The sequence below is a fragment of the Megachile rotundata genome, chromosome 6 (genome assembly GCF_050947335.1).
Source record: "Megachile rotundata isolate GNS110a chromosome 6, iyMegRotu1, whole genome shotgun sequence".
In the NCBI taxonomy this organism is placed as follows: domain Eukaryota; kingdom Metazoa; phylum Arthropoda; class Insecta; order Hymenoptera; family Megachilidae; genus Megachile; species Megachile rotundata.
Genome location: NC_134988.1, coordinates 17,193,457 through 17,214,003, shown reverse-complemented (window position 1 = coordinate 17,214,003; position 20,547 = coordinate 17,193,457). Strand labels below are relative to the sequence as shown.

Below are 20,547 nucleotides of genomic sequence, written 5' to 3'. Positions count from 1 at the left end.
ACACCAAAATGCGGGTCACGTTCCATTTAAAAAATTGGGGTTATCCTCAGTTTTCTACCCGGAATGAAAAAGAAGAGAAATTTTTCCGTTGCATGGCGTTTCTTCGAAGCCATTCAACATCCTTGTCCGAGTAAATGGAAAAGACAGTGACGGATAAATTACTGGAAATAGCTGTTGAGCAGCGACGATCTGGCTGACAGATTACAAGTAAATTACATCGAATTTGACGGTCGACTAATGCAGCGCAGATCAACGTGTCTGATCTAATTTATGCTATGCCGTCCATCACGTTACTTATTAACGTTTACTCGAGTTGGAGATTCGAATTATCGTCAAACAACATTGTCGTGGACACGAACGCCGTCGGAGAAAGGCATAGTCGTTAACGAGATTTCTGTTTTTCAACGGCAGCCTACGAAAAGTTCATCGATGACGGGAAAATCGAAGCGGATGGAAGACCGAAACGGTGACGATGAAATTTTTTTTTCGGTAACCACGTTGAGCTGGGACACATCAGTCAGTTTAGCCGAGGACTGTCGATTAAACCGTGCACGATACTTTTAATGGCGACGGCTTGTTTCCTGTCCGGAACAACCATTAATTTTAGACCGTGCCCGCGATATCGATAGGGGAACAGATGTCCGTAGTGTTGATAAAAGCGCGTTCGTGAAAGTGAACTTTACAGGATAATAACACGTGTACGTTTGACGGATATGTGTGTGAATACTCCGCGCTGACCTAGCCTGGAACAAATGAACGTGAACGTTTAGCCATTCGAGTCGGCACGATTCGAGAAAAAGCGAGAAGAGCCGAGACAAAAAGCATGTGAACTTTCGATTTCATTGATTTCAAGGATTTTATTCGCGCGATGCTTCGCGTGTGGCCTCGTTTTGAATAATTGCAATATTGTTTGTATGGAACGATTTTTAAAAACGTTCATATCGAAAGGTTTCAGCTGTCAAAATAAAAGCCCTTTTATCGAGACCTCGAAACTGTAAGATACGGGGAAAAATTTGAAATATGAATTGTGTCCCTTTTCATGACGATTGTCAAAAATCCGCATTGTTACAAGTTTACCGATCTGAACGCGTATTTTCCCGCAGCGAAAGAGTTAAATCGGCCATATCCGTGGTATTCTTCCGGAAGTACGGCAGCGACAGGCTGAAAAACGCTCAAGAGGAACGTTCGAGCCGATATATTGCTTCGTGGCGACATAGTAATAGCGTGGCTCGCGAGACGGTAAAGTAAACACGCGATCGATATTGTTTGATTTATGGGCTGCAACAGCGTGGACGATCGCTACCCGATCACGAACTGTTTTCGGAGCCTGCATTCGCAAGCAATGGTCGAGGTTACGCGTTCAACCCCCCGGTACACCACCCTCTCTATTCACCATAGCTGCGCCACTGTCAACGAAAGCAATGTACGTACACATCTAACCGCGAACACGTACGTGCACACGAGTGCCTGCTCCGAATTTCTAATTTTCGATATTGACAAGCGAACGACGCCGAACCCTTTTCACCTCTCGCCTGCGTTACACCCGTTCTTTTTCAACGGACTAGCCTGATTCATATCAGCTCGCACGTACCGTTTATTGGTCGTTGGATTGCACAGATTTATGAAGCTGCTCGGATAATCCCGTAGGCGTCGCGCGACGAATTTTTAGGAACAAAGTCGAAACGGAACAGGAAGTTCCTCGAGGAATCTATCACGACTCGATCGGGACTTTGTACACGTTCGGCGAAAAGAATGGTCTCCCATGGCGATTTCGTATGCGAGGGAAATCGTTCGAAAAGAGCGAGTTAACTTCGGCGACGATATCGATACTACCGATCTCGACTCGCAATTTATGATACCGTATGGGCGTTTTCGATGTAATATAAAGCACGAAATTAACCGTAAACGCAGTGGCGAAGAATTCGATACCTGCGCGAAACCATCGAACTATTCCGCGTACAATTACGAAGTTCGGAACAGTATTATTCTATCGTGGCCTTGCCTCATCCCCAAAGGCAACGTTTGTACGTCGAACACAGAGGGCCACGAATATTTGGCCAACTCTCAGAATAGTTGAATGATGAGGGTGCACTGGGGATGATTCAGAGCAACGAGGTGCAAGGGTGAGAGAAATCGGCGAGCTCGAAGCTAGAAGGAGGTCGTGGCAGGATATATGAGCACGAAGGAAAAAGGCGTCGTTACCGGAGGCTCATTAACGGGAAACTATCCCCAAGACACCCCTGACGGTATCTTCGAGCCAAGCCAGAAGCTCGTGGGATGTAGTTTGCGCACGGAACAGCGCTAGGAAACTGCACTGCTCCAATACTAATTAGTCCATCGGTTCGATCGTTCACTAGCAGACGCTTCCTCCTCTTTTTCCCTTCTGACTTCTTTTCACCGTCTCCATTCTCATTTTTCTTCGACCTCTCAACGCTGGCTGGCTTCGCGCTGCTGAAGAATCGGCTCATTTGTTACCGAGTTAGGTCGTCAAATGATAAGTAATCTTAAAAATTGTTTCCACAAAAGAGAACTATTTTTGGTAGCATTTGTAACACAGAGGTTTGTCCTCAATTACGGACATCAAGGTGTAAAGGGAGAATGAAAATGGCGGCACAAAGAGTAGAATGCAAACACACTGCATTTGATGCATGTTCTGCGGTGAATGTTTCGAATATATGTATTAAATCTTCTCGGGAAACAGCTACGAAAGGTAAATATTAACCTGCTATTTTGTGCTCCCGGGGTAGTTTTAACCTCCAAAAAGAGGAACAGATAAACAACGGGTGTTCGTCTTTGTTTTTTTTTTGTTTCGACCCTTTCTTTTTTCTTTAGCGCGAAGCTGCACGAAATTTGGACGAGTGCCATGCCTAACTGTCGGAGCTCCTCCTTTCGCGAACGCTTCAGATTGCCGTTTCTGAAAGTTCGTCCAATTACCGGGCATTAGTCCTCGTTTCATCTCGACCTGGGCGCGAACAGAGCAATTTCCTCGTCGCCTCTGCATTCGTTATTGTTTCATTAGGAGCTCCCGATTCTTTAAAATGCGCTCCGCTTGTGTTTTCATCGGAAAAACTTTGTACAGTTTGGGCTCAGTAAGTTCCGACCCTTTTCTGTAAATTACCGTGCTGGTTCTGAAAAGTTCCCGCGAGGCAAATATAATATTTTGTCAATTAATATTAAATCGCCGAGGACATATTTTCCCATGATAACATTTAATAAACTCAGCTTTTGATGGAATTACTAAAAAATTCGCGTAATTCGTTTCGCTACGTGCCCGTATTTCAAAAATCGCTTTTCGTTACGCGAATTCCGTATCAAATATTTCCTGAAATATCGATCAAACGTGCGAATGACGAAAGAGATAATTAAGAAATTCCGCTAATATCAAAGCATTCGGATAATGAATCCCGTGCCGTGGCAATTTGTAATAGTGCCGTATTAACAGAAAAGCTGGCGATTTATTAGGTCGCACATGGGCTGTTATAAATGCTAAGCTTCCATTTCGCTATTGGCCGAGTAACAGACACGAATGGTCAGGTAATGAACGACCGTATGAACGAAGAAGGACAGAGACAGAATCGATGGGATATTCAAGTAATGACAACGATAACGACGGTGACGATCATCAACGAGCAACACCCACGTCGAACGCGATTCGCTATAACGATGACGATGACGAACGATAGCTATAGGCCATTAAATAGATACCTGCTAATTGGTTTCTCTAGTTTCGATCGATCATGTATCGACGATTAAACGATTCTCTATTTCATGATATGCCACAAGAATATTTAAGACCGATTTTCTCGAAACACAGGAACGTAGAATCTCATTTCCTCGCGTTGAATTTATATCAGCAGTTACACGACCCCGAGTGTGTTAAACACCGCCCATTCATTTTCGACGGAATATTTGCAAAAGTAACACGTTCGAACTGCAGTCGAACCTATTTTGCAATAATACGCGTCAGTCAATGTTTGCCGTCGGTCTATCGTGTAGAGCCGAGGAAACGCAATTGAAGCAAACCGATCTGTCTCCCTTTAAATTGATTGACATACACGGTTGCGTCCGTAGAAGTCGAAGCAAGAGAGAAATAAGAAAAACGTCTGAGGGAACGGGCAACAAGCGTATAGATAGCTGCGAATACGAGTGGAAAGCTACATCGAGTCGTCTGTAAATCGAGTTTACTTCAGACGAACACCGCCATCATTTTCACGCCTCCGTCCATCGCATCGTCTCGCGTCGTCTTTTTCCCGTTGTCGCGACGACCTCGCCGCGTAGCTGCGTAGAAACCTTTTATCCAGAGAAATTACCGTGAATGGCTGGGAAAATCATCGTTCCTTCTTGTACATTGTGGCCTCTTTCATTTTCCTGGCGCGGTCCCCGAGGGAAACGCCTGAGACACCCAGTCGCAACAACCCACCCCATTTTCACCGTTGGAAACGCGACTTGGTTGCGTGTCGAGGTTGCAACAGTCGTCCCGTCGACGACGTTTAGAAAATGCCTGCACGTACGTTGCGGTTCGTGGGGGTTGAGACAGGTCGTAAGAAGGAAATATTCCGTCGCGAGAAAATTTCCTGTATCCTGCTGGAAATTCGTTTAACTCGCCCTCTCCTTGTCGCGCTCTTTAAATTCTACAGCCGGAGAAACTGCGGTAACAAAATCATCGTGTTACTCGGGAACCATCGAGTCGCCCGCGTGATAAATTTCTATCTACGCGTTAATCCCCCTCGCCTGGAATTTAATTGGTACGTGCACCAACTGTCCCGAAGGATTTGCTCGTTAATAAATTGGTTACACGCGGAAGGATTCCTATACAAACTACCGTCGTTTAAGGTAAAGATCGTAAGTTTTTAAGTTAGACCAGAAGAAAGTGGACCAAGAAGGAAACCGTAATTTTAAGTTAGAACGGAAGAAAGAACCTCGGACCGAGCGTAACTGGTATTACGTTTCCCTCGGTGGAGCTCCAACAACATCCGTGTTTGCCAGGATCCTGGCTTTTGTGTCCCGACCCATCCGTCGGGAAAATATTTCTGTAATTAAAATGCTGGTGCGCGAACCGACGCAAGAATTCTCCACGTGACCATAGCTCTCCCTCTCTGTCTTCTTTTATTTGCAGATTTCTCGCCTCGTTGTCCTGTAATAGAGGCAAAATTCCACGATAACACGTACGCCACGTAGCCCTGCGGCCCCCGTAATCTCGGCGCCCAAGAGGCAAGTTCGAAACTACTAAGATCCGTCCGTGGGTAACTTACGAAGAGATTCGACCCCGTACAGGGCTCACGGAACGTAAGAGCCGGAAGATATTTAATTTTCCCCCGTGGAGTTCTCTGCCCTCCTACGTATAAAACGCGCGAAATGATAACTGGCCTATTATTCGCAAGGAAGAGCCAGCGAAACGATAAAGGATAGCCGCGCTAGAAATTTATACTTAAAAGATTTCCCTCTTTCTTCTTCCTTCTCCCGCGTTAGACCGTGCTCGTTACAGGTGCTCGCGTTTGCGGAATAAATTCGCGGAACATCTCTGCCGTGAAACGCGGCCTCAATTCGTATCAAAATAACGCGAATTTCGACGGAGAATTTTTTGAGGGTGGAAAAATTCAACCGCGGTGTCCGAATTTCAGCAGTATCATTAACTACGGATCAAGATATTTCCGAATTCTGAAATAAAAAAAATTCTGAGTACGTCTGGAAAGTCGACACAGGGTTCAACCTTTAGAAACGAAGCGAAAACACTCTGTCGACAAGTATTTTATTAACGTTTCCATTATTCCCCGACATTCTTCAACTTCTTTGTCCAGTACAACCCTTTCAATCTCTGCGAATCGTAGAAGGATGCAATGGAGAATAATTGACGAGGGTGAGAAGATCTTTGCAACGAACATACGTTTAACGAGCCCCATTGCTGGGGTTAGAAGTACCGGTCCCTATAAATGGTAAGGGTGTCAGAACAGAGAGCCATAGGGATGATTCTCGTAGCGGAAACAGCCGTCGAACGTCACGTACTTCTGTAATTGTTCATCCAACATGGGAGACATTTAACGATCACCATAAACGCTGATAATCGGCCGCAGAATGAGGAGTTCCAGGCATTTTTCGTGCACGATCGTTTCTCGCCAGATATCGGGTCTTTTATGAAATTTGTCGAACTTCGCCAATCGATTCTACGCGGTCGTTGGCATGACCAATTATTTCCGAGTAAAATAGTCGGGCGTGTCGCGATAAGATCTTCGCTTAAGAATACCGAGACACTTTTATTACGATTCTAATGATCGCACCGACTATCGGTGCTATTAATGCGAAATAAATGTGAGAAGATATTTTATCGTGTCGCGATATATTAAACGATTGCATGCTTTTATTATTCGGGGAATTCTAAAAATGAGGATATGACAGACTAAAAATTAAATTAAATCTGACGCGGCAAAAATAAATGCGTAATTACGATGAAACACGGAATATATTAAGAAAATTGTTGGATAATAAATTTCAATGAAAATAAATTAAAAATAATCAGCAGTGACACGAGTATAAACAGAGAATTTAATTTCGGGATATACATCAAAGCAAATAATAAACTTATTCCGAGAGAATTTTAAAATTTTTAAACGAAATATAAAATGAGGATTATTTTTAAATATATATTATGGTGCTCGATCATATTTGCGATGCGAACAAACAACACATCATTCGATGGAATTTAATATTTCGTCTATGGTTTGATGTAAAATGACATATGGGGTTACCGTAATGTCAGTAATGCTAGAACACGTCGAAAATTTAATCCGTCATACATGGTGATTTCATTATTAGATCGCCACAGGTGCACCGATAGATCGATGGAAATGTTATTACTGGACTATTAACAGATTCAACAGATGTATATTCGTGTCAAACGTTGTTTCTATGGGTCTGTTTCAACGATATCCTTGTAACGTTGTATCGCTGTGTGCGCGCTGGCATAATAATCTTGGAATCGTACACGTCATAGAATGATCGATCGTTATTAATCAGAGATTTCTATATGCTACTGTCCTCGTTGGTACACGGAGAAGCGTGCATAATTAATTCATAATAATGTAGAACAACTATGGGTTACTAATTTTCAATCGGTTAATGGATCATTGGTAAAACAATTTCTCAAATTTCCAAATGCTCATCTGATTCATTTTGTAACATTTGCAGTTCCTACAGAACGATGGTTATCTTTGGTTTCAGGTATCTTGGATACGTAAGAGAGACCTGCACATACTCACTTCATCGATCTATGCGTACACGGGAGACGAGAGATTTTCCGTGAAACATCCGGAAGCATCCGATGAATGGACGTTGAAGATCGATTACGTGCAGCAGCGTGATGCCGGGGTTTACGAATGCCAGGTCAACACCGAGCCCAAAATGAATTTAGCCTTCGTGTTGAGAGTCGAAGGTAAAGCTGCAATTGTTCAAGCGTTCATCTTTCGATTAATCCTTTCACGATTGATCGTCAAATTACGTAGTTCATAAAATGACTATTTGAAATCGGATCGATAGAGAGTCAATCTGGAAGGGTTAATCGGCGTGTTCACGGAATCTCTGTACCGCTGTAAATATTTTGCGCAATGGAGAATAGTTGAAAGACACAATTCCAAGCTTATGCGCGTGTCTATCACCTGATCGATCAGGAAAGACACTTCCGGTACCCTGACTACGCACCAGCATGAGAAAAAGTACTGAAGCTTACCTTGCTTGCATGCCTGTCACCGTGAAACGTAACGTTTCTCGATAGGTCGAAATCCTTTCTTTTCTTTTTCTTTCTTTCCGTTCGCCGAATCACCGATCCGGGAGAAATCAATTTAACGAACGTTACAATACATACTTGCAAGCCGTCGATTTCGTCTCCCGGTACTTCTGCTGGGCAATTAATTCGCCTAATTGATTGCCCTGTCAACGTCGAGTGCACGTTGCAACCACCATCACCGCGACAACACTTCAGGTTACAACAGTGATGACGTTTCAGCGCCAATTAAAAGTCCTCGTGAATTATCGAGCATCGTCCTTGTTCGCGTATTAAGCACGATATCAGTTTACCACCGTCACCGAGATCGACATTAGCAAACGTAACGACGTGTTTCGTTACAAGATCAATCGCTTTGCTTCACTTTCCCCTCTGGTTTCGCTTCAATTAACGGTTATTCCACGATTCTGATTAATCGACGCTCGTGTTCCCTCTTCTTCGCGTTGTATGATATACGAGCTGCTTTTACTTGGTACTTTGGATATTTATGGTTTTATTAAGATTGATCGTTAACGCTGTGCATCAGAGCTATAAGTTACGCTGATCATTTACTGAACGTAATGTTTTTAACACTATCTACATTCGAACTGTAAAATATTCAAAGACAATCTATAATCGCTGGAATGCTTATCTTTAAGTTGGAGTATTTTACGCAAATTGCTCGGATAAATGATTCGAATTTACCAAGTTGAATAATTTCTTTGAGGATGGGCCACGCGTAAACTGTTTCCGCGAATCACGAGATTTTGAAGGCTTCGCGTGTACGTGCAGCGCTGTTCATTAATTATGTTCGTAGCCTCTGCGTGTACCTGTCCCTATCACGAGGCAGCGTAACGGCGCGTATAACAGTAATTGCTCGTCAGGTGGCTGGGATCGATATTTTCGGACGACGAAGCGATACAGTTAGTTCGCTGATGAGGAATTAAATTATAAACGCGGTGTCTGCATTCGAACGACGTGAAACTTTGATGCAATAAAGTGGTGCTCGTAATCGAGCCTAATTACTTCGAGTTTAAGCATTTTCGGGACAACACGCTCGACTTGAAACCGGGGAACTGTTCCCGATTTCAAATTTCGTGTCTCTTAAGAATATCGTGCACGCAAATCTCTCTCGCAAAATTTATCAACTTCTACATCGTATACAAATCCGAGTCCTGATGCTACATCGATAAGCGTACACCGTGTAAATTTTGTAGCATCTAGATCCTCGTGTTAAGTAAAACACCGATATCGCACGATTTACTTACACAAGGTCAGAAAGAGGGAGGAAAAAAGTATACCGTTTTCCCTGAGATATCCCGGTAGCAAGCCAAAGATAAATGCATGTGCTCTCGAAAAGAACCGCGTAGGTTGTTATCGCTCTCGAAGAAAGGGCGACCACGAACAAACACCGTGAATGAACAGCGATGCACGTTGCATACATACTTACCGTATGTACGTACGTACATTGACGGAGAGTCGCACTTTTACCTATATCGCGGTGCTTTCGTTGGCAGTTCAATCCCCGGGCCAGCCACGAAACAGTAGATCTCTCACGACGAAATCGATTAACTCGATATCTTTTCTGTCCTCCCGTTCCAGAACGTGCCCTTGTCCCCGCCACCGCCACACCGAACGCCATTCACCGGACGTTCAACTCAGGTTAGAATCACGCAAGAACAGACTCCTTTTCCGAGCTGTTGAACTGGCTGCTATAGACGTTTTATTACAACCTGTATGTAGATCATGTCTGCCTGTCTCTATATGTCTTTATTTCTCCATCTACCATCCGCTGTCTAGCCGGAGAGCATGCGCGTCTGTATTCGGCCGCGTATATGGGGTGTGTCGATTCATCGCTACAATCTTACACTCCCTAAAATTTCCTCAGATTTTTTCTATTTTTCCCTGAATTCTTCAAAGTTTTTTTATGCAACTGTCTCGTACCCTTACATTAATTTGGAACTTTCATTCGTGAAACACTTTAAATTCAGTAGCGAAATATTCGTAATAAAATATCTACTGATACGCAGTTTTTGAGGAAGGGATAGTTGAGGACATAATTACGGATAGATTGAAATTAGACACCCTGTATACGTGGCAACTCGTGCTCTATCAGTGCATGCACGTCCTCGCCGTTTAGCGTTAATTAATGCACCCCTGGATGGTTTTGTTTTACGAGGGCAGGTCGAGCTGACTTTGGCGGTAAGAGATTCGTTTCGCTGATCGTCACAAGTTGCTAACTAGTGTTATGTGATATAATGATAATGAACGGTATTATTGCTGCAATAATCACCGAGAAACTTTGAAGTAGGAGAATAGGTATTTCCAATCTGATAGCGTTAACGTGCTCGACCAATCCTCTGGATATTTTAAGCTGCATATCATTATGCTTCCTCTAGGATGCTCGATAATTCGTAGTTTATTTTCAAGTAGAATTATACCGGTGCTTTCGACCAGAACCACTTAATCCTTTCGCGGAGAACATTGCGCAGGTCAGTAGTTTTAACTTTGTTCGTTCGGTGTTCCTGATTTCGTTTTCAAAATCACGGATAATCGAGCCAAATTCGTGCTTGTTCGAATTACTCTTCTATTGCGATAATTGACACGAGACGTAACGCGCAATAAAATATTCGTTTCAGTAGTCAGGCGCATTCACCCTGATTCTGTTTTCCACGCAATTAAGATATTCACGGTAATAACGTAACTTTGGCCGGTACTGAGGTTCTCTCTTTTATTTCCACGGGCATGAACTTCGAAGTTTCATTAAAACTTTCATGGGATTCGTTTCGAATGTTAGTCACGAGCCTGGCTATGAGGCTGGCGAATATTCGCCCACGGAATTTGCATACGGTATAATTTGATGATACAAAATTTTGTAATTTTCATTATTATAAACTTACATTATATGAGCCAACCATATTATGTCTCTATTTTCTTTATATAGTTTACTATTAACAAAAATCGCTAAAAACTGTAAATCTGTACGAATTAAAAGCCGGTCATGTCGGAGACTTAAATTTTATATTGTTTAATACTGTATGTGTGCGTGTCGAGATAAACGATGAATCATTCGATGAATCAATCAAAATTGCACTGCACGTGAACGTTAACCGTTAACCGCGTAATCGTTATGGTGTTCTGCCGTCGGTGTTGCTTAACACGTCAACCGCCATACGATCGATTAATTTTCGAAGTTAAGTTCTCAGTTTGGCGTACTCGTTATTAGTATCGCGCATCAAGTTGAATGTTATCGCTGTTCAAAATTAGACGAAACTTTTCTTGAAATCATTCGATTACGCCAAATGCGTGGCACGTTGAGCGTGTTAAGAGGTGTTGCAAGGTTCGTGGTACGATAGATGTTGTACCATTCCGAGCGAATAAACGAAATTTAAGGAAGAACAGGGGCAGAATGTTTAAGTGGCCGATTTCTAATGTTTGTTGCAGCCGCTCAGGCGAAAATCCTGGGTCAGGCAGACGTTTACGTGAAGAAGGGTAGCACGATAAGCCTCACGTGCACCGTTAATGTGCAAAGTACACCGCCCAGCAGCGTTTCGTGGCATCACGGAGGAGCTGTGGTGGATTTCGACAGTCCCAGGTACAAGCCACGAGAATCAAGTTCTCGAGTTCGTTCAGTAATACCCTTTCAACTTGCTATTTCAACTCCTTTCTTCTTCGATTCACTTCCGTTACGATTTTTATTTGGGGTGAGTCTTGAAAATTTTTCCTATTTAAGCTCACCTAGGTCCCTACTTGTTACTTCAAAAATCATCGTCCAAATACCCGTCTTAGAATTTATTTTAAATAGCGTATCACCACAAAGAGCCCTTAATATTCTAAAGATTCTTCCCTATTTACTCGTTGAATCGTTGAGACAAATTTGGTCGTTCCGTAACGTGGAGGGTAGTTTTCAATGAACGTCGGATGTGTTAGTAGTTTGAAATTCATGAAACGGCTGCGATAACGCGAGCGTTGGGAACGCGACTTGTCTCGTCGCGACATCGTGTCGCTGCGTAACGCGTGTCAGAAAATTCTTAGAAAGCACTAACAAAACGTCACGTGAACCTGTGCGGTGAATAGTATGAAAGTATCTTTGATAATTCAGCGTTCACCGCAGGGGCGGTGTTTCCTTGGATACCGAGAAGACGGAAAGCGGCACCACCAGCAAACTTCTGGTGACACAGGCCAGATTGACCGACAGCGGAAATTACACCTGCATTCCCAGCAACGCGAATCCAGCCAGCGTAATGGTCCACGTGCTGAATGGTAAGAGACCTTTTTATTCCTCGAACTCTTCTCATTCAAGCCCCGGTGACAACCTTCCTTTTGCCCTGTCTGCCGGCTTAATTTCCAACGACGATCCGTCTTGCGCTCAGACGTTGCTGCGCCGTGACACACAAGTTTCTTAATATTGATCCGCACTCTTCTTGTAACACCGTTTATCCTCGGTAAAAGACACTCTTGACGATGCTTTTCCTGTGCAAACACGTTTGAGGTCGCTTGTCAAGAGCTGGATGCGATTTAAAGTGGATTTTGCCAGCCGAGAATCCACGGACTCGAGCGTTCCAATGAAACGTTGGAAGCGATGTTGCGACGCTGATGTTCTTTATTATTAACATATTCATGAACCTCTTATCACCGTCCACGAATATACTATTACACTTTTTCTCGTAACTTTGAAAACTTATTTTACAAATTTCCCTTCTATTAATAACATTTTCATATCTTGCCTATTATTTTCACGTTACTTCGCACGCGTGATATTTTAGTGCACTTTTGGTGTTAGAGTTCCTAATAATATTTTAAATAATATTAGCACCCGAAACAGCTCTACTTTCAAGCCTATAACGCCATCTCTCTGGACGCGATATGTGTTCGGATGCGTCTGGCGATATACGTTTGAGAGCCGTGCCATGCACACCCTTCTATAAACGTCGCGAGCAAACGCGTTTAAAAGGAATCATGCATAGAAAAATCAGCAAGCATTTCACCGATTGAATCGCGAACGCTTTGAGGCGGAAGCTCGCGTAATTTCATCCGCTTGTCGATCCTTCGAATACCTTCGGATACGTTATTTACTTTGGAAAATAGTGTTTCGGTGAAAGATTACATCGAGGGCGCTGTCAGAGCCGTTTTCGCGAAGAATGTCACTCGAGGTTCCGTCACTTTCTTGCACAATACCTACGGGTAAACTTTTATTCAACAAGATGACTTGCCACGATAAGCAGAATCAATTTTCCCCGTCCATTATTCATCCACGATATCCAAAGCGTTCCAATCTCGAAAATTAATAAGCAGACGCTCGATCGAACAAGGGTTTCGTATTAATTTTATTCCACCCTGAACTATGGCGTGGCTGGTCGTCGACGGCTGACGTTTCGAAAATTATCGAACCGTCCACCTGTTCTTCCCGCCTGTACGTCGAAGACGTATCGTCGACCCTTTACACCGCGATTGTTCGACAAATTTCTCGACAATGGCCTGTCCCCGTGTCGCGAGATGTAACTTCAATGGCGCGGCTCTGGCGTGTTACGACGAGGAGAAAGGGACAGCGGTGTTCATTCATCAAGCATCGAAATCCCTCGTCATAAAGTTTGACAGGCTCGTATATTGGGGCCGTGGCAAGTACTTGGCCCCTCACGCATACTCACACTTGCTTCTGATCTATTGTCAGCCAGCAACACTCGCAATAACACGAGCAATATCTTGCTCGGCGAGTTCACCAATCTAGCCCCGTCAATCATCGGCAAACTCGCGGCGCACGAGTTCTAGCCGCGCGGAAAGTCTCGCTGAAAAGCGTCAATCCTATAACTTGACGACTTACTCTCTCACTTTCTCTTGAAAATCGCCTACACTCGCGGTAACCAACTTTTCGTTTCCAAACGTTACAACGGAATTGGAAAAAGAGCCAAGTTCTCCCGTATGTCCACGAAGTTTTATTTATTCGCGATAGAAAAAACCGGATGATCTCTCTTTCTATACGTAAATAAATTGTAATTCGAGCATCGAATATCGAAACTTTCGCGTCATCCATATTTGCGTGACATATGAATTTCAACCCGTGTCACCCGTTTTATCGGGGATTACATTATTTACCCAATAATTTGATTAAATGCCTGAAAGTATAATCTATAAAATAAACTAAGTAAAAACGATACAATAAATTTATCGCAAATAAAATTGTTTCCCGATGTAACTTTCGAATTTGTTCGCACGGAAAGTGCATCGAACGGCTTCGTGGGTTTCGCGACGATACCTCTTGAACAGCGATTCGCTGATCAATTAATAATTGAATTTTCACTTCGCGTGGAAGCAGCATTCAGCTCCGATATCAGGCATTCGGTCGAGTCATTCGCAGTGTAGCATCGACCGACAATGAACTGCTAATCAACGCGATATGAATTATGGCGCAAAGATTATCGCTAGCAGGATTCCATTAACAGGTTTCAATCGAGCATACTTTCGATTAGTTTGAAACGTCGAGGCCGCATTCCGAGCATAGCCGTGTAGCGACATCGATCACGGTGCGTTGCGAACGTTGACGCAGGTCCGCTCGTGAAACAGGCTGGAAAACGCACGCTGGCTTCCGGTGAGTCGGATGAAAATTAATGCAACGCAGTTCGTCTGCATAATTAATTTACAATCGGCCGGACGCGAGGGGCCAACGCTCGTCTCGCCATCGACGTTATTTCAAACACGGCTGATTACTCGGCAAAATTGACCGCAAATTTCAATTATTTCGCGATAAAGCTGCACGCAACGCCGCGGATTATCCGTGGACGCGTCGCACTATCTGGGTCGCATTAACGCAATTACGAGGCCGGGGACCAGTCGAACTGGCGACGAACGACGTCGTTTTTCGGCGAAACGATACACCCCGGGACTACGCGTTGTCCACCTACCCCATCGGCCACTTTCAACCGGCGAATGAGATTTTCCCTGCGATCGTAAATCGCGCCTATGTCCGCTACACGCGAGGAACGCGATTCGCCTAACCGGGTTACAACGCTCACCGCTCGTGATTATCTTTATTGCTGCCGGATGTTGCGTACACCGGCCACGATCATCCGGCCGATACACCGTTAACATTTGTCTGGATATATGAAATGTATGTATGGAAATCGCCGGATAGTTCCGTGATTAACGCTGGTTCAGCTGCTTCTGCCGCGCTCGTATCTTCTGCTGTCCGCCAGATTCAACCCCTATCGGTGATCATGATCGTTCGAATTAGGTGCTAAACTTCAAGCTTTTCTTCGGATTAGTTTACTCTCCTAAAATCGTTGACTCGTTGCATACTATGTAGCAGCGTCCACGAGTCATTTGCAAGAGGAATGTAAAGAAGATTTAAAGACCTTTAATGAACTTTGCTGAAATTTTGCTTCTGCAGGTTTAAGTTTCTTGAATTAATACGGTAAAATTACAAAATTCCTTCCTGTTCATCAAGATAATAATTAGCTTTCCAGAAAAGGACAAATAAGATGATAGAACACGTTCCATTTTCTTGGTTTAATTAAATCTTGAATCTCTTAAAAAATTATCTTGCCACGAGCTACCAGTCTCTTCTTCATTAAACGCGATTTTGCTCCAAAGAAGACTTCCCTGTAAAGCAGTGTTAAAATAAGGAAAAGACAAAAGAAATTTCAGGGATCTCTCTCGTTGATTATTCGGTAGCATTAGTAAATTCGTTACTGACCAACAGAATGTTAGCTCGGAACGTAATTTCGTGTGGATACATTTCTTCGTGGAAAAAGCGACGGTACTTTGTGAAAATGCGTTCGCAAGCGTGACGACGAGTAGGCGGTTGCAAAGGACGGTGGCAAAAGTAGAACGAAATTTTTTTTCCTTTTCAGGGGAGCATCCAGCGGCCATGCAGCACGGCGGAAGTTGCGTCGTGACACCCACCATTCTGCTCGCGACCTTCACCCTTTTGGTCGCTAACCTGCTGAGGTGAGCAGCCTCGTGAATCGTGTCGACTTCCTAACCACGAAGTTGAACTCGTTTCCCGAAATGGGATAGTTAAAAGTGTCACGAAAACGGGACACCCCTCTACCGGAAGTTACAGTGAATATACCGTTCGATTCGATTTTCGACCAGTGACCGAGTCGATGGTTTAAGCAGAAGAAAAGGGATCGAGCGAGGACAAAGTGCAGTGGATCGAGCTGTGTGATGGACCCAATGACGTGCAAGTGGATCACGATCTTCCTCACGTACGTTTTTACCGAAATTTATCCCCTATAAACTACTATTCCTACCAATTTCTCTACGGAGCTTGCAATTGTGACACGTGGAAGTGACTATCTCGCGAGCATACTGTGTGAAACGTTCGCTTTGGTGAATCCTGTGAACGTTAAACTTTGTTGTGAATAACAAAAAACCTCTCTAGTTTGATAATCAAACGAGTGTACTCGGTGTGTTTGCCTCCGGAAAAATATCGTCGAGCTGATCGACGAAACGCGAGAATCCGAGAGGCGTAGAATCGATAATTACCGTCGAACCGTATCGTCGTAGATAGCGTAAGTTTTTCTGTATATAAAATGAATAGGATTTTGTCGCGACCTCGTTTGTACAGTACAACACGTCTGAGAATAACGAAACATCGGATCTGGGCAACGTTTGTACATATATCTTCCAATTTTATGCTTAACCCTTTCGCTGTTGCGGTTTTTAAACGAAACTCACAGAAGTCTTTTTCTTATCGGTAAACATTCATATTGAAGGGCTAAAAAGAACTTCGAAGTTGGGGTCGAGTTTCTTATCGAACGTTTTAGTCAAATATTTTGAAACGCAAATTATAACTTTTTCAATACTGATTTATGACTGTCGATAAAAGGGTAAGAGGAAATATTGTCGATTAGGTTTTTGATTTTTCTTGTGATTTAAGGTAAGTATTAACGCGTGACGATACATTTATGGAATTGTATTGTCAAGCTAAACGCTGCAAATTCGGTTAATCGAAATAATAGCCCCAAGAAACCATATATCCTCTTGATAGTTAAATTCCCACTGCCACTCAGTAGGCGCACAACAGTAATCGCATCAATAACGAAAGGATTAATGTTTGACAACGTAAGCTCCTCTCAATAAACATCGACTTACGAAACTTGCTCTCGCGATTGGTGAATCGATGCGTTCAAAGTTTGCCCAGGTCTGACTAATTACCCTCCATTCTCATCGAAACGTCTGTAATTTCATCGACGAACGTGCGCTGTTCTTCGACGCGTAATCGCACCCAATCGTTTGAAGAATGTTTCTGTTCCCCGAGAATTGCTCACTATTATCTGCTCAGTCTGTTCAGGGAACGCGATCGTTTCATCCGTGCCTATTTTATCTCAGACGTTTCGCTAATAATCCTTTCGGTCGATACTCGTGTCGAAGATCCGTCAATGGTTTGATCGTTCAACGATGATCGTCTAATCAAAATGCAATCACATTCAATTAACTTGTAAGAATCGCGAGAAACGCGATCGTTGTAGGGTCCGTGTATAGTTAAGTGTCCGGGGGTAAATGTAAATTTCTATAAGAATAAGAGTGTCGTTAACAGGAAGCGCGCGTGTAAATGCTGCTAACGAATTGATCACGAAAAAGAACATTTGCAACATACGTAATCGATACAATAAATCTCGTTGTTTCGCGCGTTTGTTTTCGTATTCCCTAGCGTGATTAACATTTCGCATCGAAGTCATTCGAAGAGTTGCTCGAAATGTTCATTGAGGAACGCTAATCGAGACGGTGCTAAATTCGTTACGTTCTTTCTTAGTCGATCAAACGAAGCTCATTTTTTCTCGAATCAAACTTCTTACAAGCTGAGTGCACGATCTTTGGAACACGGGCTGTAAACTTTACGCGATTATAGGTTTTACCGTAAATTCGAAAATTTTGAGACCGGGAAGTTGGGAATTCAACGATGCGAAAACTTCCCCTTACTTTGGAACAGTGGATGCTGTAATTTTGCAAAATTATCACTTTAAGTCCCTAACGATTGTGCAAAATTTCGAAGAAATTAGCGTTCCAAAGATCGTGCGCTTCCCTTCTTAGATCATTGTCGCGAGGTAAATTCACGATTTACGGACGGTAGTCGATTAGCAAATTTACTACTAATGTAAACGAATAAACGATATCATAAAAAGTTAGACGATTAAGTCGCGACGCATACCTTAGGTCTAAATATAGATTTTTTATAATGTTGTATCACGAGGAGACAGTTAGGGTCTACGGTGTAAAACAGACTGCCAGAACGCATTCACGGTGTTAACAGTTGCAATTGGTACGAATGGATTTCGACTATAGACAGAATGACACGCGATATATAAATATATAAATATATATATATATATATATATACATACACATTATTCCTTCTTGTATAGTTTATACGGTAATTTATGTCGTTGTGAGAGGACAATATTTTAAAGTTGACGCGTGAGGATTAACGTTAAAGTGAACGATTTTAGGCGCAATTAAAAGGTAATCGAAGAAAAACGAACGAATCGATCGGAGATCGACGATGAATGCTTGATCGTGTGTGATATTTCAAGAATCTGACGTTCCTGGATGGACGTTGATCCATTTCACGATATTGGAAACAAGAGAACGATCGTCGGTGAAGTTTCATTCGGTGTTTCACGGGTAGAGGTTTTTTCTCGATCCCTCGAGTCTCGTTCCTTTTCGAATGATACCGTTGATCCTATATCGGCGCGGTTTCGCACGAAACAAGAACGCGAGTGAGAAGAAAGGAGGAAGAAACGGAGAGAAGAAAACTATCGAGAGAACGTTATTGTTTGACGACTAGGTAATCGATAATCGCGGCTCGCGTAATTACGGAATGTTGCACACATTTATAGCTAAGTCTAGGTCGCATTGTACATACAGTTCATAATCGATAATGTACCACGTTATAGAGGAACGTCAGCATGAATCAAAGAGGCGGAAGTAAAACGAAAGAAGCGGCAAACGAGTACAGACTATTATACTGTAAAGATATTCATCGACGTGAATACTGTTTCAATAAATGTAATGATGATACAAAACGACTACCACGTTCGTTGTCCCCGCATCAACGTTTATTTCTCGATTCTGTTTCTGTCGTTGTCGTTTCCCTCCGCGAGCTAACGACGAGTTCTTCGTCTCGTAAAGCACGTCCCCCGTCGATGTTATCGAATACACAAATTATTCGATCGTTTGCATATCGTTTGCGACCCGATTCCTTACCGTAAACTGGATGGAAACGGGTCCTGTTATTTGCACGGTGTCGGCGCGACCGTTCGAAAATGAAAGAGTAATAAAAAACGTGATCGATGGAAGCCAAACGCGAAAAAATGTCTAGCTCGGCGACGACTCGAAAATTCGATCCAATGATTTATCATCGCGAACGCAAGAAGTATCACTTAATCTCGCAAATGTCAAATTCTCCTCGGAACATTTTCAGATTCAATCTCTCGAGCTTCGGTTTCATGCTGGAGAGACAACAATAGAAAAAGAAGAAAGAGGAAGACCACTCGGATAATGCGTTTACGTCAAAGCGCCATTACGTCATATTTCCCCAGACGTCGGAGTAATCAATTTTTCTCGTCCTACGAAAAACAATCGACTACCACCCGAATGTATCTCCTCGTTCGTCGCATGAACAACGTTTCTCGATACAATCGTTTGCCAGAATTCTGTCGAAACCATCCGATCGATGAGAAAAATTGGAACTCTGCGTTTCTACCCTGCCGAATTTTATCCCTCTGCTTTCCAATCCTTCCGGCTCCCTTAAGGGTTGCATCTCGCGATACACGATTTTTCAATATAGGCGGAGATTAATTTTTCAAAGTAATTCTCTGCAGTCCTATTGCCTGCAGTACACTATTTCCTAAAAAATTTAAAACCTCCAAAGTCCCGTAGTTACAAAAATTTCCTAAAATTCTCTTTGACAACTTCCAAAATTTTAAATTTCCACGGTTCCAAAATTCGGATTACCATGCGCTTTGTAATACTAATTAGCCTTTATCCTTGCCAAAATTGCAAAGAAACTTTGGGAAAGGTCTTCGACAAGCTGTCCGTACATTTCCAAAAATGATGGACAGCGTATCAGCCGATTCGTTCATTAATCGTGACAGGAACGAAGCTGGAAACAGTCGTGTCCGTCAGACGGATCGTCCGAAAGCTTATCCCGCCCGTTCGTTTTCCATCGATGGAATTTTCACTGGACATTTTACCAGCCACGCGCGTGTACGCACGCCCGTGCGATCGACCCAGCGATAGAAGAAAAAAGGAAAAAAAATAACACCGAGAGAAATTGTTGGACACGCGTGGTAGGATCAATTTTACATATACAGCTCGATAGAGGAAATATATCGTCGATAGTCGTATGTGACCCGTCGTCTTTTAATAGTAGCATGGTCGACCAACTTTTCGAACAGCCGCTCGAACAATTTCGCGACCGCTAATCTCTCGTGATTGCGTGCGAACGGCCGACAAGCTGTCTGGCTTCTGTTATTGAATACCGTGCCGATTGCGAACAGAGAATCCACTGACAATCAACAAATTTATGGCTTTTCCACATTGTAGTTGATGAACTTTTAATTCAATTCACCGCGAGATATATTGACTGATCTATTTTTAGTCCGTTACAGCTTTGTTAATCTTTCACTGGTTATTTTGTACAGTGGATTCCCGATATATTGCCACCTTTATATGGATTTTCGTGCGTAACGTATCATTGCTGACGTTAGGGGATATATCGTCATGTACTATCTCTACGCAACGGATCTGAACGCGCCGTATCTCTACGCTCTACATCTCCACCCGTCGTATCT

The 20,547-nt window shown here is 43.1% G+C and overlaps 1 protein-coding gene across 6 annotated transcripts in view; it reads left to right on the top strand.

Moving 5' to 3' along the window:
• LOC143264604 (zwei Ig domain protein zig-8) overlaps positions 1-18,777 on the top strand; it is a 189,391-nt gene extending 170,614 nt beyond the window's left edge. For 3 of the 6 annotated variants that reach the window (XM_076532645.1, XM_076532644.1, XM_076532642.1), the window contains exons 4-8: positions 7,216-7,426; positions 9,356-9,415; positions 11,198-11,348; positions 11,856-12,016; positions 15,601-18,777. In XM_076532645.1, coding sequence (XP_076388760.1) covers positions 7,216-7,426; positions 9,356-9,415; positions 11,198-11,348; positions 11,856-12,016; positions 15,601-15,701 — 684 coding nt within the window. In that variant the 3' untranslated portion in view covers positions 15,702-18,777. The remainder of the gene's footprint in view (positions 1-7,215; positions 7,427-9,355; positions 9,416-11,197; positions 11,349-11,855; positions 12,017-15,600) is intronic. The other 3 variants (XM_076532643.1, XM_076532646.1, XM_076532647.1) reach the window with 3 other exon arrangements.
• The last annotated feature ends 1,770 nt before the right edge of the window (positions 18,778-20,547 follow it).